The 18179-nt window shown below is 47.3% G+C and overlaps 1 protein-coding gene across 1 annotated transcript in view; it reads left to right on the forward strand.

Annotated features, from left to right (window-relative positions):
- Positions 1-18179, forward strand: part of LOC141171354 (neuronal acetylcholine receptor subunit alpha-7-like) — a 645132-nt gene that overhangs the window by 195426 nt on the left and 431527 nt on the right. Inside the window, exon 3 of the mRNA XM_073655206.1 lies at positions 2591-2635. Coding sequence (XP_073511307.1) covers positions 2591-2635 — 45 coding nt within the window. The remainder of the gene's footprint in view (positions 1-2590; positions 2636-18179) is intronic.

The raw sequence follows: 18179 nt of genomic DNA on the forward strand, positions 1-18179 counted from the left end.
AGGGAACTCAAATGCAACTCTTCATTTGTTGTCAGCTGTTACTGCTGAGATGAACAACCATGTTTTAGGATAACCTTTATTGTATATCACAAAAAACTGTGCATTTAATGTCCTGTTGTTTAACTATTTTACGTCCACACAATAAAACCCATTTTAGAACGCTCTTTAGTACTTAAAAGGGGTATTCTCAAGTTGTGTGTTCAGCCCACACAGCCCTGCATTTTTTTCTGTTGTTGCAGCGGCCAAAAAGTTGCAATTCTGGCATTTTGATTGTTTTTCTTGTTACGCCGTTTACCGATCAAATTAATTTATTTTATGTTTTGATAGATTAGACTTTTACGAATGCAGTGATATCAAATATGTGTATTTTTTTCTTAATTTTTAATGGGGGAAATAGGTGATTTGAACTTTTACTTTATATTTTCATATTTTTTAAAACTGTTTATTTATTATCCACTGTATTTGTTAGTCCCCTTAGGGGACTTGAATCTGCAATCATCTGATCGCTTGTGCAATATGCAGCAATGCCACAGCATTGCTGTATATAGCTGAAATCACGGTCTCCCATGAATGCCAGCTACAGCATCTCCTATGGTCTCCTATGAATGCCTGCCACAGCATTGCTCTATATAGCAGAAATCACAGACCCCTATGAATGCCAGCCACAGGCTGGCTTTCGCCGGAATACAGTGATGACAGATACAGGGATCTTCAGCAGACCTATGACTGTCACAATCGCATTCCGGGAGCGCCGATGAGAGGATAAAACGGTGCGCCCCCCTGCCAGCTCGCATTAAATATCATTGTCACAGATTGACAGCGGCATTTAACAGGTCAACAGCCGAGTACTGAGCCTCACTCCACCCATGGCTGTTAGAGGCAGATGATGGCTGAATAACACTGCCACACAGCCATCATTTGCCAGGAAAGATGCAGGCTCGGAGTGCGAGTTATAAGGTATAGCAGAGATCTTGCACTGCTATACCTTATAACTGTGATCAGACTGCTAAAAGTGAAAGTCCCATAGTGGGACTAAGTAAAAAAGTACAAAAAAGTAAAAAAAAAAAAAAGTACAAATATATATATTTTTAAAATTCGAAAATAATAATAATAAAAAAAATAAATATATATATATATATATATATATACAGTATATATATATATTTATACAGTAGTACCCATAAATAAATATTAGCCCTGCTCCGAGCCCTGCCGTGAGCCAAAACAGTGGTTTTCTCCCACACATGGGGCATTGGCATGCTTAAGAGAAATTGCGCAACAAATTTTGGGGTTCATTTTTTCTTTGTACCCTTGTGAAAATAAAAAAAATTGGGTCTAAAGTAACATTTTTGTGAAAAAAGTTTAATTTTCTTTTTTTTCTTCCACATTTCAAAAATTCATGTGAAGCACCTGAAGGGTTAATAAACTGCTTGAATGTGGTTTTGCGCACCTTTAGGAGTGCAGTTTTAGAATGGTGTCACTTTTGGGTATTTTCTGTCATACAGACCCCTCAAAGTCACTTCAAAAGTGATGTGGTCCCTAAAAAAATGGTGTTGTAAATTTTTGTTGGAAAAATTAGAAATCGCTGGCCAACTTTTAACCCTTATAACTTCATACCAAAAAAAAATGGTTTCAAAAACTGTGCTGATGTAAAGTAGACACGTGGGAAATGTTATTTATTAACTATTTTGTGTGACATATCTCTTTGATTTAAGGGCATAAGAATTCAAAGTTTCCATTTTTTTCACAAATAAACGCAAGTCATATCGAAATTTTTTTAACACTATCCTGAAGTACAATATGTCGTGAAAAAACAATCTCAGAATTAGTGGGATCCGTTGAAACGTTCCAGAGTTATTAAAACATAAAGTGACAGTGGTCAGAATTGTAAAAATTGGTCTGGTCATTAAAGGAGTTGTCTACTAATTTTTAAGAGACCCCAAATGTATTAACCTAGTGATTATAAGACGTTTTGTAATTACCTAGCTTTGTCCTTCTTGCCTGTGAGCGGCGCTATCCTTGGCCGCTCACAGACATCACGTGAGTGCCGGCTGCAGCCGGCTCTGACATCCGCTGATGTCACGTCAAGTTCTGGCTGCAGCCGGGGGTGACTTACTTCTGCGTTCCACGGTGAGTGATGGGCTGTTGGCGGGGTTACCCCCCGCCCACAGCCCAGCATCTACCACAGGGACCGCGTCACTGATGTCACGCCTCACTTGACGTGACATCAGCCGTGGGTCACGTAATGCCTGTGAGCGGCCAGCGAAAGCGCTGCTCACAGGCAAGAAGGACACCGCAAGGTATTTACAAAACATCTTCTAATCACTGGGTTAATAGATTGAGGGTCTCTTAAAAAGTAGTGGACAACTTCTTTAAGGTGCAAGCAGCCTTCGGGGCTAAAGGGGTTTAGAGGATATAAACTTTGATGGGAGTGCTTCTTTAAATAATAAACATTTTGTCACTTTCACTCTAAACTTAACAAATCCAAACTGAAGTCATCATATTCCTTGAGGGGATTAATAAAAAGCATTGATATTTCCAGTGTTATTTTAGCAATCAGCATCACAGTGATTTCTTCTTACTCTTCCAGGATGAAAAGAATCAAGTTCTGATTACAAATGCCTGGCTGCAGATTGTAAGTAGCATACTTCTATGTAATTAGCTTTTATTTAATGTATTAAATTACTTTCCAGGTTTTATTTATGTAGGTAATTATATCCTACCGATGAATTAGAAAATTGCACTACAATTAAAAATCATATTTAATCACATTCTAGTTTTTTTTAGGTTCATCAGCATGGTAAAGCAATTGAAATAATCATCTACAAATGAAATTTTGTTTTGTTAAGGCATTTGTTTTATAACTTGATTAAATGTTAGACTATATAATTTATATATCAATACATATATAAGCTGTTTTGTAAAAATATGCCCAAAAAGTGACGGTTTAACTTAAATCACATAGAGTTAGGTTACAGCTTCCTCCTTTTTTCAAGATGGCCGCAACAGTGGATTGGGGATTGCTGTGATAAGTCAAATAATGCCTTCCTTGCCTTTTCTGTGTTGCGATGTAGGAAATGCAAACGAGGCATGGTTTAGACTAACTATTGCACTCTCCATGCCACTCTGACTGCCAACTTGAAAACAGGAGGAATAGAATTCCTGGAAGCATCTCTGACTCCCCGGTCATTGATGTGAGCAATGTTGTCAGAGTATTATGCCACATTTACGGACTCACAATAAAACATGCAAAACGAAGCCAAAATGGATTTTCCTGGAAAAAATGTTAAGGAGTATTCTTTCCAGGGTAATGACTTGCATATAAGGCAAAATAAATAACCCCTACAAAAAATGCTCCTCCACACCTTGGGCTATGTTCACACATAGTGTTTTTGCTGCATTTGTGCACTTTTGCATTGCTTTCAACAGTGAAAAATACATTCACTAGTAAATGTAATTTTAACATTTTACTATCTTATCTGGCTATGTGGTGTGTGAGACATGATTAGACACATCCTGTTTCATTTATGAAAAAGGGACTGTGAAAGTCACAAAGCCTATTTTTACAAGGCCATCAGACAGCCCTCACTATTGTTAGAGGGCCATCAGCCGGCTATGCTTTGCTGTTCTCATTATAAAGGAGTGGGTCTCCTATACTGTTATTGCGTATGCAGTGACTGCAAGGGCTGCCAAAAATTTGGATGCATTCCAATACCCATTTGAAGAGCCATAGAGGAGAGCCTCAGTAAAAAAATGTTTCCATTAAAAAGGAGTGGGTCTCCTATAACGTTATTGCGTATGCAGTGACTGCAGGGGGTTGCCAAAAATTTGGATGCACTCCAATACCCCCTTGAAGAGCCATAAGGGAGGGCCTCATTAAAAAAATTGTTCTCATTATTAAGGAGTCGGTCTCCTATAGTGGTAATGCCCATGCATTGACTGCAAGGGCTGTCAAAAATTTGGACGCACTCCAATACCCCTTTGAAGAGACGTAGAATAGGGCCTCATTAAAAAACTGTTACCATTATTAAGGACTGGGTCTCCTATAGTGGTAATGCCCATGCAGTGACTGCAAGGGCTGACAAAAAATTGGACACACTCCAATACCCCTTTGAAGAGACGTAGAGGAGGTCCTCATTAAAAAAATTGTTACCATTGTTAAGGAGTGGGTCTCTTATACTGGTAATGAAAAACATTTACCCCTCGGGGGTATACCTGAACATACTGTATAACATACAGAGGTAGGTCTCTAAAAATATTTCCTATGGGCATAATAAACACCCTTAAAAAAATTATGTGGATGTTCCATCATGGTCACCCTGGTGATATGGTGGTGGAGGATGAGGAGAAGGAGAAGTAGGAGGACAACATAAAATAGAGTCCTGAAGCGTATACCCATGTCTGGGTGTGAAGGGTTGCATGGTAATAGACGCCCCCCCCCCAAAAAAAAAACACTGGATTTGACTACATGTTCCGCTGCTATCATCCGGTGGTGTTGAGAAGTCTGGCCCAATCAGGCCTTGGTCATTTTGATAATAGTCAGCCTGTCAGCATTTTCAGTTGACAGGCGGATGCACCTATCAGTTATAATTAGTGATGAGCGAATACATTCAGCACTATTTGTTACTCGCACGAATAGTATGCTATTTGGACTATTCGTTATTCGGCGAGTAATTAGCTATTCGCCTCTGTATATTTGAGTCACCCGCCCAGCATGTTTGGCGCTTTATTTGCAGCCAATGAACATGCTGGGCTTGCTTGCCAATCACAGTAATGCCGTCGCCATCTTTGTTGTGGCATTACTGTGATTGGCTGGCCTTACAGCGTCATAGGGGGATATTTAAGCCCTGCCAGTGCCATCTTGGAAGCATTACATGCAGAAACAGCACAGTGAGAGCGTAGTGTGAGCACAGGGAGAGTGAAAGCAGCATATAGGGAGAGTTTCTGAGTCCAAAAACCTCTTTTAAGAGCTACTTAAAGTGAAGATTAGTTCTCTGTTAGGTTGAGATAGCGTAGGGAGATATTTAATACGAGGGAGAGGGAAAGGCAGGCAGGGTGTTAGCAAGTACATGCTGCATATCTCTGCTTGGTTGCTTTGTGTATAGTGTAGGAACAGATTGTGGGAGTAGGGAGAGAGGCAGGGCTTCATATCCAGTACCATAATATACAAAACAGCTCTTTTTAGAACAAAATAATATTCCTCCGTACCAGCATATACTAAACACATCTTTTAAGAGCTAAATAATATTCCTGAGTACCAGCATATTGTGACATGCAGAAGTAGTGCTTTTGCAGAGTGTGACATGCAGAAGTAGTGCTGTTGCTTTAAAAGCATTCAGCAACTATTAGAAGTAACACCAAGCACATGAGACAGGAAGTGTTGTGCTCCAGAAGCATCCAGCAACTAGAGGGGTTAACACAGTCACAGGAGAAGGGGAGTGTTTTAGAAGAGCCCCAGGGGGATTGTGGGGAAGTTGTTTACTGTCTGGCTGGAGCCAAAGAGAAAGGGTGTGTGTGTGTTCTGTAACTCACGGAAGGCCCCTTCAAGTGAAAAGGATTCAAGTCAGGAGTGAAGCTAAGCACAGGTCAGGTAGAGATCCTGAACTAACAGTGCAGAGTATTGTCAAGCAGAAATATAAGGACTGGAAGAAATGGTGTCACAGGGATCATCTCCCTCCCCAAACCCTCCCCCCCTCCTCCATCTCACTGTTCTGTAAATAATACTGTGTTCATTAATGTGCCTTTGCATTAGAACTGTGCTGTCCTATATTACTGGGAAGACTGTGAACTGCTGAGCTGCCAAGAAAACTGTACTGTTTGTCACTGGAGCCTGTTTCTAATAAGACTTGACTTGCACTGGTTTTGTGGCTTCTTATTAAATGCGTCTGTTCTATGGTATATGAGGACTCTTGTCAAGTGTGTCTGGTCAACAAGTGAAACAATCTACGTGTCTGTGCCTGAGGGTCAGTACCCCTGTATGCCTGAGAGAAGCTGCAGAAGATGGTCTATGGTCGCCCTGAGTAACGGTTCCCCCAGGATTCCAAGGAATTCATGTAACCTGTCTCGCCCCTATCTGAACCTAGTGGCGTGCGTGTAACAATATATTAAACCGCTTTTTTTTTTACAGCTAAATAATATTCCTCAGTCCCAGCATATACTCATATACTAAACCGCTCTATTTTTACAGCTAAATATTCCTCAGTGCCAGCAAAAACTAAACATTTTTTTTTAGAGCTAAATAATATTCCTTGCCTATTGCTGAAATAGCGTATATTTTTCTAGCAGTTGGGTGTTTGGCGCAAAGCCTGCTGAGATACGCAAACGTCTCCATTTACCAGTAATTTTCCTGAGTCTGCTGTTGGCGTGTGTCATACAAGCGATATAAAAAAAAATTACTCTGCTATTGGTTAAATAAATAGCGTATATTTATCTAGCAGTTGTGCGACTGGCGCAAAGCCTGCTGAGATACGCAAATGTCACTATTTACCAGTAATTTTCCTGAGTCTGCTGTTGCCTTGTGTAATAAAGCTGATAGCTAAAAAAAAATTACCCACACATTGCTAGGTACAGGGAATTTGTACATAACACCTCTGTGAGGGTACTTGTGAAAAATAAAGCCAGAAATTTTTTTATTCATAAGGCATTCAATATGGGAAAGGGTGACGTGGATGTGGTGGTGCCTGCCGAGGCCGTGTGGCAGATCAGAAGGTGACTTTATCTCGTTCTAGCTTCCTGTCAAAATTTGGTCTGCGCACTACACCATTGTCGAGCCCAGACAAGTGCGAGGATGTTGTGGGTTGGATGGCAGACAAAGCTCCAGTGTGTTGAAAAGCAGCAGCACCAAGTCTTCCACATGGTCCAGTCTCAGTAGCCAAGAGACTGGGCCTCACAATCCTCAACCTGGTCCTCCTTCCTCCCCCCATCAAGAGTCCCAGGAGACATATGACCCCAACGCTGGCCACTCCGAGGAACTGTTTACGTTACCTTGTAATTATTCTGGCCTCTCACCGTTCACCATTAAAGAGGGTCATGAGGAGGTGGAGTACAGTGATGCACAAACATTTGAGCACCCACGGCCAGAAGAAAGCCACGTTGGGGGAAGGTCAATTCATGTCTGAAGAGGTGGAGGATAATCATGACACACAGTTGCCATCAGGTCAGCCTAAAATCGCAACTCAGAAGGAGGATCAGATTGATGAATTGGAAGACGACGTGGTCAATGATGAGGCCACTGATCCAACCTGGCATGGTGGCATGCATAGCAAGCACAGCTATGGATCCATAGCACGAAAACAGGCAAGAAGAGGTAGTGGTTTGACCAGAGGGAGAACTCAGTCAACTGTTCCACTGAGCCAGAACTCAGCTAGATAACAGGCCAAGGGTGCGTTGTTCTCCTGTATGGCAGTCTTTTTCTGAAAGTCCTTCAGACAAAACAACTGTAAGTTGCAGCATCAGCCATACCAAGCTGAGAAGAGGCAAGAACACTGCCAACCTGAGCATCACCAGCATGCAGAAGCACATGGCAGCCATGCACCCCAGTAGGTGGGCGGAATGCCTGGGTACAAAATCTGTGTCTGAGGGTGAAACCACTGCCCCTTCCCCTGTGTTACGGCCTTCCCAATCTGCTGTCCAGGAAGCTGGCGCAGATGCCTCATGCCCACAACCTGCGGTTTCACAGACACAACAGTCAGCAACCACGTCCAGTTCATTGTCCCAGCGCAGAATTCAATTATTCCTGCCCCAGATGTTTCACAGTAATCAGAAATATCCACCCACCCACAGGCCTAAACGCTAAATGCCCACATTGCCAGATTGCTAAGCCCTGGAAATATCGTTTCAGCTTGTGGGAACTGAGTCACTCCATGACCTCTTGGTGGTGGCAGCCCCACGGTACTTGATTCCCAGCAGCCACTATTTTCCCTGTGTGCTGTCCCCACGTTACAGAAGCACGTGTTACACAATATCAGCCGTGCTCTGGTCAACGCAGTCACAGGAAAAGTCCACCTAACCACACACACATGGACAAGTTCTTGTGGACAGGGACGCTACATTTCCCAGATGGCACACTGGGTGAACCTGGTGGAGTCTGGGACAGAGTAAGAGGCTGTGACATCACACATCTTACCCACACCAAGAATAGCGGGCCCAAATTCCTTCTGGGTTTCAGTCTCCTTGTATGCCAGTTTCTGTCTCGCCTCCTCCTCCTCATCCTCAGCTTAACTAGCCTCCCCATCACTCCTCAGCTGGAAGCTCTGCAGCACTGCCTTGGCGAACGGGTAGCACACTCTGCTGAAGCTCATCTGTTTAAGTGATAAAGCTCACAACGCAGCAGAGCTGTTGAAAGGGATAAAAGACCAAACCGATCTGTCTCTCTCCCCGCTGAACCTCCAACCAGGTCTGGTTGTGTGCAATAATGGGCGTAACTTGGTGGCGGCTTTAAAGCTCGGCAAGCTGGTTTACGTTCCATGCATGGCCCACATGCTGAACTTGGTTGTACAGTGGTTTTTAAAAGCATACCCTGACTTGCCGGACCTGCTTACCAAGGTACGTCGTGTCAGTGCCCATTTCCGAAAGCTATCTCAGCCTTTTGCCGGTCTGGCTGCGTGGCAGCAGTGCTTTAATTTGCCTAGTCATCGACTGATTTGTGACCTGCCCACACGCTGGAATTCGACCTTTCATATGTTGGAAAGGTTTAGTTAGCAGCAGAGGGCAGTGGTTGAATTCCAGCTTCTCAATGCCCGTCAGAGTAACACTCAGCCCCCACACATAACAACTGCCGAGTGGGTGTGGATCGCTGACATATGTGAGGTTCATCAAAACTTTGAGTACTGCACCAAGATGGTGAGCGCTGATGACGCTATTATCAGCGTAACCATCCCGCTGCTCTGTCTATTAAAACGTTCGCTGCAGAATCTCAAAGAGGAAGCTTTGAATGCCAAGCAGGTGGCTATGGAGCAAGATTTTACAGTGGCTGATACCACACAGCCCAGCCTCAGACAATATTCTCAGGCCACATTGGATGATGATGAGAAACAGGAGGAGGAGTAAGATGAGGAGGAACAGGAGTGTTTTGTCTGTGCTACAGAGGGGACTACCAATCCCAGCTTCATGCCTGTCCAGCATAGATGGCCTGAAGAGGAGGAGGAGGAGGCGGCAATGCATCGTGAGGAGGAAAGGATGGTTAGTGTTCCTCCTGGTGGGGACACTGAACTTTTAACTCTTGCACAGTTCATGTCCAGATGCCTTTCCCAAGACCCTCGCGTGAAAGACATTTTGCCCACCATTAAATAATGGCTGTATACCGTTCTTGACCCACAGTACAAGGAGAAATTTCCTTCTCTCATATCAGACGCAGATGTGCCATTTTCAGTGCATGCATGCATGTCAGAGGGCCGTTGTTGAAGAGTTGCTGAAAAGATAACCCTCAGACAACACTGCTGGCAGAGGTACCGGCTCTTTTCACCCACAAGGATTACGGAGGAGGGATACGCACACCTGGTGCAACTCGGATGGGAAGATGTCCACAAACTGGGCCATTTTCAAGAAACTGTCACATCAGCAAGGACTATCTGTGGGTGTAACTATGACAAGGAGGGACAAGTTGACCAAGATGGTGAAGGAGTACTTACGTGACCATACTCGCGTCCTTCCTGATTCTTCAGTGCCGTTTAACTATTGGTTGTCCAAGCTGCACACTTTGCCCCACCTCTCCTTGTACGTCTTGGAGGTGCTGCCATGGCCTGCCGCAAGTGTGTTGTCTGAGCGGGTTTTTAGTTCGGCCGGTGCAATCATAACGGATAGGCACACTCGCCTGTCAACGGAAAATGCAATTGTACATTATGCAATGGTGAAACGTGTACTCCCTATCTCTAGAAATTATAATAACTGCAAAATGTATTGTGAGGTCCCCATCACAGTCTCTTTCAGCGTGTATGATACAGACCCCTTGGGTAATTTCTGGAAAACTTTGTACACTGTGCAATGGTCAAATTTCTACTCTCAATCTCTATATATTCTATTATTATATATATTTTTTTATTGTGTTGCCCTTCTCACCGTCTCTTTAAGCGTGTATCTGGGAGCCTGATGTTGATTTTTGGGTCTGCACTTGGACATTGTGGAATATCAATGCATTAATATGCTCCACACACTTCTTCAGGTTTCAGCGTTACACAGAATAATAATGAGTAATGAAACATGCTCTATATATATGACGCGCCCCTGGGCCTGTGTCGCGCTGCGTTGCGCACGCGGGAGCTTACCCGGAGCCGGACCTCTTGAGGGTTGTAGTCTCGTGGCGGTGATCCGGTCCGTGCCCAGGGAGTCAGACTAAGTGGCGCTGTATCAGCGATAGATGATGGACGACTACGCCACCCGTTGAATGCAGCTATGGAGCTGCCGCTGCAGGGCAGACCGCTGAGGCCGGTGGAAGGATGGTGCAGCGTGGATGGTATAACCCCCAACGGGAGGGGTATGGCCTCAGGGCAGCCGACGTGGATGATGGGGGTAGCAGGAACCACTCAGAGACGATGCGGTGTAGTTCAGGGTCTTTACTGGTGACAAAGATAGACCCTCCCGGAGTACTGGCTAGCGGTTGGGGCCTGGTCAGTCCTTGAGCAGATGGGATCTCCCCTGGCCAGGCGGAGTTGTAGGCCTCCCAAACTAACGATACTCTTCTGGCTACCTTGCTAGAAGCGAGTATAAGTAGCCCACGTCCCTGAGTGTACCGTGTGGTGCTCACCCGTATGGCCGGTGACTCGGGGCCTTCTAGTAGCTTCCGCTCCACGACGGCGGTGCTGGTCCCATGCGTGTGACCGTGCCTTCGGGTTTCTTGGCCAGAGGACCTGAAATCCCCTGCCTGACGGACTCTGCTGCTGGGTAGGAGTTAGTCCCCACAGCCTCGGACTCCGGGTCCGGTAAGAAATCTTCTCAGTCAGGGCGAGCTCTGCAGCTGCCAGCCCCTGACTCTTTGTAACACTGCTCCCACAGAGCTCCTGTTGTTTCTTCCTATGCTGCTTCTCTTCTCTACTTCTGGCATGGCCCAGGAGCTGGGCCCAGCCGGAGCCACAGCTCCCTGTCAGCCCTCCTGGCTGAACTCTCTCTCTGAACTCTCTAACCCTGCCTCAGCCCCAGGTTTATATAGGGGAAGTTCTTCCCCTCCCAGGACTGGGCTGGAGGTGTGGCATGCATAGGATTCCTGACCAAGAGACCTCCCACCTGCTCTCAGACATAACATTGCCGTTACTGTGGAAACCAGACCCCTGGGGTGCCACATTCCCCCCTAGTGAAATTTAGTACTCCGGGACTGAACATATTTTTAGAAAAACATAACAAGGTATAAACAATAATAATACAATAAGAAAAACACATAAAGATGGTTACGGCGTGTCCGCAACCGGGTGCAGTTTTGAAGAAAAGCAAGGTGTCCATTTCACCAAAACAGGGAGACGTAACCAGGTAGGGGTCTGTCCTGCCCCGAGTCCTTAACAGTCTTTAGTCCGTCCTGGGTTACGTTCCAACCATGTACAAAGGATTCCCGGTAAATCCACCAAAGACTCCCATAAATTACTAGAAACACATAATTATTTACAGGATATGGCCGCTCTCAGTCCTCGGCCAGGTAGGGGTGGCTGTTCTCAGTCCCCAGCCAGTTAGAGGGAAAAGGGGGTGGCTGTTCTCAGTCCCCAGCCAGGTAGGGGGTAAGGGAAACAGTTCTCTTTCTGTCCCAACGGGGACCACACTCTTAGTGGAAACAGTCCCACAACAGTCCTTATACCCGGTCGGGTAACTATTTACATCTCCTCTTTTACCGTTTACGATTAACGGTGTGCTCCACACGCTCCTTTCTCTTTCTCAGGTTCAGACCCGTCCGGGCCCTCTTGGTACTCGGGGTCTGAGTGGTACTGTTAATGACGCCCGGGGTCAGGGGGTGCGACTTTGGGCCTGGGCGCGGGCTAGTGGTGGCAGTGCCCAGGTCTGGAGGGCTCGGCTGCAGGGCTTGTTGCGGGGTCTGGAGCAGGTCTGCGTCTGCAGCGCCCGGGATCGGCGGCTCCACCGGGTGGCCCGGGAGCAGGCTGACGCTGGCAGCGTCCGGGACAGGGAGACTCCTCTTACCTGCTCCCGCGACCGCTCCTGCGTCACGCGTCTTCTCCTGGTGCTGGTCGGGGCCCGCGACGGCTGGGGCGCTGCCGATGCTGGGCAGCTTAGTCTGCTGCCGGTCTGCCATCTTGCTGTCCGTTCCTGGTGTTCTCCTCCCCCCTGGTGGACCGTGGCCTACCTGGCGATGATCCTCTTCCGTAGGCCGCGGCTCCGCAGTTGATCATCAGGGTCGAGGACCTTCCGTCGCGCTCCAGTGACGTCGGCGTCTGCTGGGCTCCTTCCAGGACCTTACGCAACGTCCGGACGTGAGGCGGGGCTTCAGTTCTCGCGCGCTTTCGGAGTCCACGCCCCTCTTCTTCCCGCGCGGCGTCCTCAAGATGGCGCCCAATGGCGGGAAAACTCCACAGATGGCGGGAAGAAGGCTGAAGATGGCGCCGGATGGCGGGAAAACTTCACGGATGGTAAGTTTTAAAAGTCTCTTTTTCAGGCACGCAGTACCCGGTGGTTGCGGGCATGAAATCCTGCCGACTACGCCAAAAGTTGACGCGCCCCTGGGCCTGTGTCGCGCTGCGTTGCGCACGCGGGAGCTTACCCGGAGCCAGACCTCTTGAGGGTTGTAGTCTCGTGGCGGTGATCCGGTCCGTGCCCAGGGAGTCAGACTAAGTGGCGCTGTATCAGCGATAGATGATGGACGACTACGCCACCCATTGAATGCAGCTATGGAGCTGCCGCTGCAGGGCAGACCGCTGAGGCCGGTGGAAGGATGGTGCAGCGTGGATGGTATAACCCCCAACGGGAGGGGTATGGCCTCAGGGCAGCCGACGTGGATGATGGGGGTAGCAGGAACCACTCAGAGACGATGCGGTGTAGTTCAGGGTCTTTACTGGTGACAAAGATAGACCCTCCCGGAGTACTGGCTAGCGGTTGGGGCCTGGTCAGTCCTTGAGCAGATGGGATCTCCCCTGGCCAGGCGGAGTTGTAGGCCTCCCAAACTAACGATACTCTTCTGGCTACCTTGCTAGAAGCGAGTATAAGTAGCCCACGTCCCTGAGTGTACCGTGTGGTGCTCACCCGTATGGCCGGTGACTCGGGGCCTTCTAGTAGCTTCCGCTCCACGACGGCGGTGCTGGTCCCATGCGTGTGACCGTGCCTTCGGGTTTCTTGGCCAGAGGACCTGAAATCCCCTGCCTGACGGACTCTGCTGCTGGGTAGGAGTTAGTCCCCACAGCCTCGGACTCCGGGTCCGGTAAGAAATCTTCTCAGTCAGGGCGAGCTCTGCAGCTGCCAGCCCCTGACTCTTTGTAACACTGCTCCCACAGAGCTCCTGTTGTTTCTTCCTATGCTGCTTCTCTTCTCTACTTCTGGCATGGCCCAGGAGCTGGGCCCAGCCGGAGCCACAGCTCCCTGTCAGCCCTCCTGGCTGAACTCTCCCTCTGAACTCTCTAACCCTGCCTCAGCCCCAGGTTTATATAGGGGAAGTTCTTCCCCTCCCAGGACTGGGCAGGAGGTGTGGCATGCATAGGATTCCTGACCAAGAGACCTCCCACCTGCTCTCAGACATAACATTGCCGTTACTGTGGAAACCAGACCCCTGGGGTGCCACATATATGCTGCTAGTTCGAAAATCTTACCCACACATCCCTTTATAAAGGGAAATTCGACATAATACCTCTGTTAGCATTCGCCATATACTGCTGACATAAGCAGCACCCCAGTAGGTGGGCGGAACACCTGGGTACAAAATCTGTGTCTGAGGGTGAAACCACTGGCACTTCCCCTGTGTTATGTCCTTCCCAATCTGCTGTCTAGGAAGCAGGCGCTGATGCCTCTTGCCCACAGCCTGCAGTTGCACATACAGTAAGAACATTCAGTTAGCAACCATGTCCACTTTTTGGTCCTAGCACAGTGTTCAGTTTTCTCTTTTCAGCATATATTTCTCTTCCCAAATTGTTAGTCAGATAGGGCATACATATTCGTTAGCACTTTACATTGTCCGGTGCTGAACAAAGACCATTCCTGGCTTTTCACATTTTGGTAAAAAAAAAATGGTTGTGGGGTATTGGCCAGTTTCTGTACATTTTAAGCAGGTCTAAGTGACTGGGTTAATACGCTCCACAGACCTATTCAGGCCGCAGCCTTACACATATTGGAACATGGTCATTGCCACGCAAAGGCCTTTACCTGAGCTCTGTAGCACTGCCTGTCACCTGAGTAATACACTCCACAGACCTCGTCACTCTTCGGGACATATCCTGTAATTACTTCGTTGTTTCTCAAAACCATGCAAAAGATGCATTCTGCCTGGTTGGGTAGTTTCCAGAAGAAGTGCAGATTGCTTGTGCAGATTGTGCAGGCTTGTGCAGATTGGTCAATGGCACTCCTGTCTCTTTCCGTTGAGGAGGCTGCTTAAAAGTAAAATGAGGCTTTGACATGTTCCTGATATGGTTTTCAGGCCTGACTGACTGACCACAACAAAGGCCCTCACTTGCATACACTGTATTCAGAATTTAATTCAAATGCTTTTGGTGTCTGGTAGAGTCCAATTTACGGACATTGATCATACAGCTCCCCCAAATCCTGTATTATATTCACCTTACAGTGGCTTCACCCGATATGACAGTGGCTCCATTGGGAACCGGTGACCAACATGAACTGTGGAGCTCACAAAACTCAGGTTTCATGGCACCTGCTGGCCCTCTGAAAATGTGAAATGAGTGCTATATAATGACATAGCGCTGGACGTGGTGGTGGTGGGCAAAACCCAAAATTGAAATGGGTATGTTTTAGCTGGCATAGTAAAGTGCTGGGAAATATGTATTCCACTATCTAGCTAACAATTTTGAATGAGGGAGGGGCCTCCCAAATGTAGGAGAGAGAGCTCTCCCAAATGTGTGATACAGGGCCACCTTAGGGCTTTTCCCAAACTCAGATTTCACGGCACCTGCTGTCCCTTTGAAAATGTAAAGCGAGGGCCGCATAATGACATGGCGGTGGACGTGGTGGTGGTGGCGGGCGAAGCCCAAAATTTATATGGGCATGTTTTATCTAGCATTGTAAAGTGCTGGGGAATATGTATTCCACTATCTAGCTAACAATTTTGATTGAGGGAGGGTCCTCCCAAATGTAGGAGTGAGAGCCCTCACAAATGTAAAACGAAAATCTAAAGCCAAAACACTACGTGTGATCATATGCTAAAGAGAAGGTATAATTTTTTTCATTTTATTATTATTTTTTTATTTTGCGTTGTATACAAGTAATTATGAAGGAAAAAATGTTTCTTAGCATTTTTCCCTTTAAAAAGAATTTAGGTTTGGTTTGGTAGGTCTTCTTATAAATCCGTAAAACCGGTGCAGTAGTCTGACAACATTATTCCCAGATACCATTTGTGAGTCAGATAGGCATGCAGGCATGCTGCACCCATTTCCCATTCAGTTTTAGCAATTTCCCATCCATTTCAGCTTTTTTCTCAGGCCTCCAGACCTGTTTGTTGGGTGCAGCAGAAAAATATTCGGCTTTCCCATTGACTTGCATTGGATTCGTTATTCGGTGCGAATACCCAAATATTAGAAATTATTCGGACCGATTTTCCCAAATCCAAATATTTCACAATTCGATCATCACTAGTTATAATGCCCCCGGCAGCACTAAAAACCAGCTCTGACAAAACGCTAGCAGCAGGGCAGGCCAGGACCTCCAAAGCGTAGAGAGCAGTTCATGCCATGTGTCCAGCTTGGATACCCAATAGTTATAAGGCACAGAGGAATCACGGATTACGTTGGTATGGTTGGCAAGGTACTCCTTCAGCATCTTCCAAAACTTTTTCCATCTTGTCAGAGTACCCAGCGCATCAGGGCCTGGGCGCTGGAAGGATCTGAGAAAACTGTCCCAGACCTTTGACAGTGTTCCCCTGCCTCTGCTGCATCGTATTTGTGTCTCCGTCGCTTGTACTCCTTGGTTGTCCAACAAACTGTGACCTCTGCCGCCAGCGTTTTCAGATGGGAATTTTTTTAATAATTCTACAAGGGACTTCTGGTACTGCAACATTTTATTAGACCTCTCCGCCACGGGAAAGAGAGATAGAAAGTTCTCCTCATGTAGCGTGGGTCTAAAAGTGTGACCAACCAGTAATTAGTGTTGCCCAAAATGCATACAACGCGAGGGTGACGGGAAAGGCAGCGGAACATAAAGTCAGCCATGTGTGCCAGACTGCCAACAGGAAAGACTTCCCTGTCCTGACCAAGAGGATGACTATCCATGCTCTCCTCATCCTCCTCCTGGTCCTTCTCATCAGTCTCCCTCTCCTCAGGCCATCCACCCTGAATAGACTGCATGACTGTTGTGTGGGTAGTACCGTCTGTAGTGCAAGAAAACAGCTCCTGTTCCTTATCTTCCTCCTCCTCTTCCTCCTCCTCTTCCTCCTCCTTCTCATTATCACTAGTGTTGAGCCACCCCCGTAGTGTTCGAGTTCGGTTCGGTTCGTCGAACACCCGTGTGTTCGCCGAACTGTTCGTCGAACTGTTCGTCGAACACCTTCGAACACCGTTAAAACCAATGGCAGGCAAACAAAAACACATAGAAACACATAGAAAACACCTTCAAAGGTGTCCAAAAGCTGACAAACTGCTCAGAAGACATAACTAACACATGGAAAAGTGACAAGTACATATAGTCATGCGAAAATAAAAGAGGTGGAGGAGTAAAAGGAGGGGGAGACACAGATATAGGCATGTCATGCCCTTCTAAAATCCAAAAAGTGAGAAGCCGACACGGCCAGTCCGCTCCTGCCCGTGACACCTCCGTGTCGCCGGGTTTGTGCCAGAGCCGCGGTGAACCCTGATGGCCAGCCCCCCTCTCCCAATACTGGTGCCTGTCCGCTGGTGGGTCGAGCGAGCCCCCCTGTGGTGGAGGCAGCTCTAAGCTTTTTAATTTAAATTGTCTCTCTAATTTGAATGAATACACTTTAAATCCATTTACAAGGATCTATTGGAGGGCAAGTCTCATGCCAGCAGCCGCGTAATTCCAGCTCCAGTAGCGTCCACTAAAGCTGCTGCAGTTAAAAAGCTTTTATAAGGATCGAGCTCGGCTGTCCACCGCAAGGCATCCTACTGCCAGTCCCAGCCCCTATGCCTTGGAGTGCCTCCTGATGCTCTTCACTGAGTATCCCGTGGTCCCGAAGCATTTCCTTTGAAAAAATGAAGTGTCCAAACTACAGGTGGTGTAGCTTGCTTAACAGCCGGGATAATCCGCTGACTAGCAGACCCTGCTACTAGGCACAAAGTATTTCCTGGGCTAGATGCAGTTAAAAATTTGTAATTAGATACTCTCGTTGGATGCTGAGAAAGCATTCCATAGAGTCTCCTGGCACGCCATATATGATTCTCTTAAAAAGCTTGGGGTAGGGGTCTAGGGGACCCTTTTATAGCCAAAATCACGGCCCTGTATCGCAATACGTCACCTAGGCTGAAGATAAATGGAACTGTAGCACCCTGAGGGCTCGGTTGTTACAGAGGTATTGCACCTCACCCAGAGGTGTGATATCTCACTCTCAGGTAAGGATGTAGTGTGGATCAGGACCCGACACCTGCATGCATTACACCACATTGCCGTGGGGCAGGGCGACCAATATGCCCCTGAGATGGGCACGACAGTCCCTGTCCCTGGCTGGAGTGGGGGGAGGGAACACTGAGGAAGGGGAACCCTGTAGTGCAGGAGCAGGGAGGAAGCAGTTCCTGGGTGCATTGAGAAGGGAGTATAAAAGGTGGGCACCATCTTAGTTCAGTGCAGAGAAGTCTGAGCAGAAGTGGCAGGGAGCAGGGGCTCTGCATGAGCTCTGCTCCGGAGGCGGGCCTAGTAACAGAGGCCCAGGCCTGGAAGAGGGAGAAGGAAGGAAGAGGAGTGGAGAAGGCTCCAGGAACGAGGAACGAAGGGATCTCAGGGGTGCGGACGGGCGAGTCGCCACCGCACGCCAGAATCCACCTGCGTGGAGGGGTCAGGCCAAAGGGGGAGACCGGTCCCCGAAACTAGTGGAGGCAGGAAACGACCCTCAGCTAGAAACAGGAGGCTGTGACATTTTATGTGGC

Source organism: Phyllobates terribilis, unplaced genomic scaffold (assembly GCF_046119375.1).
Source record: "Phyllobates terribilis strain yellow unplaced genomic scaffold, ASM4611937v1 Scaffold_1__5_contigs__length_1240528914, whole genome shotgun sequence".
Classification (NCBI taxonomy): domain Eukaryota; kingdom Metazoa; phylum Chordata; class Amphibia; order Anura; family Dendrobatidae; genus Phyllobates; species Phyllobates terribilis.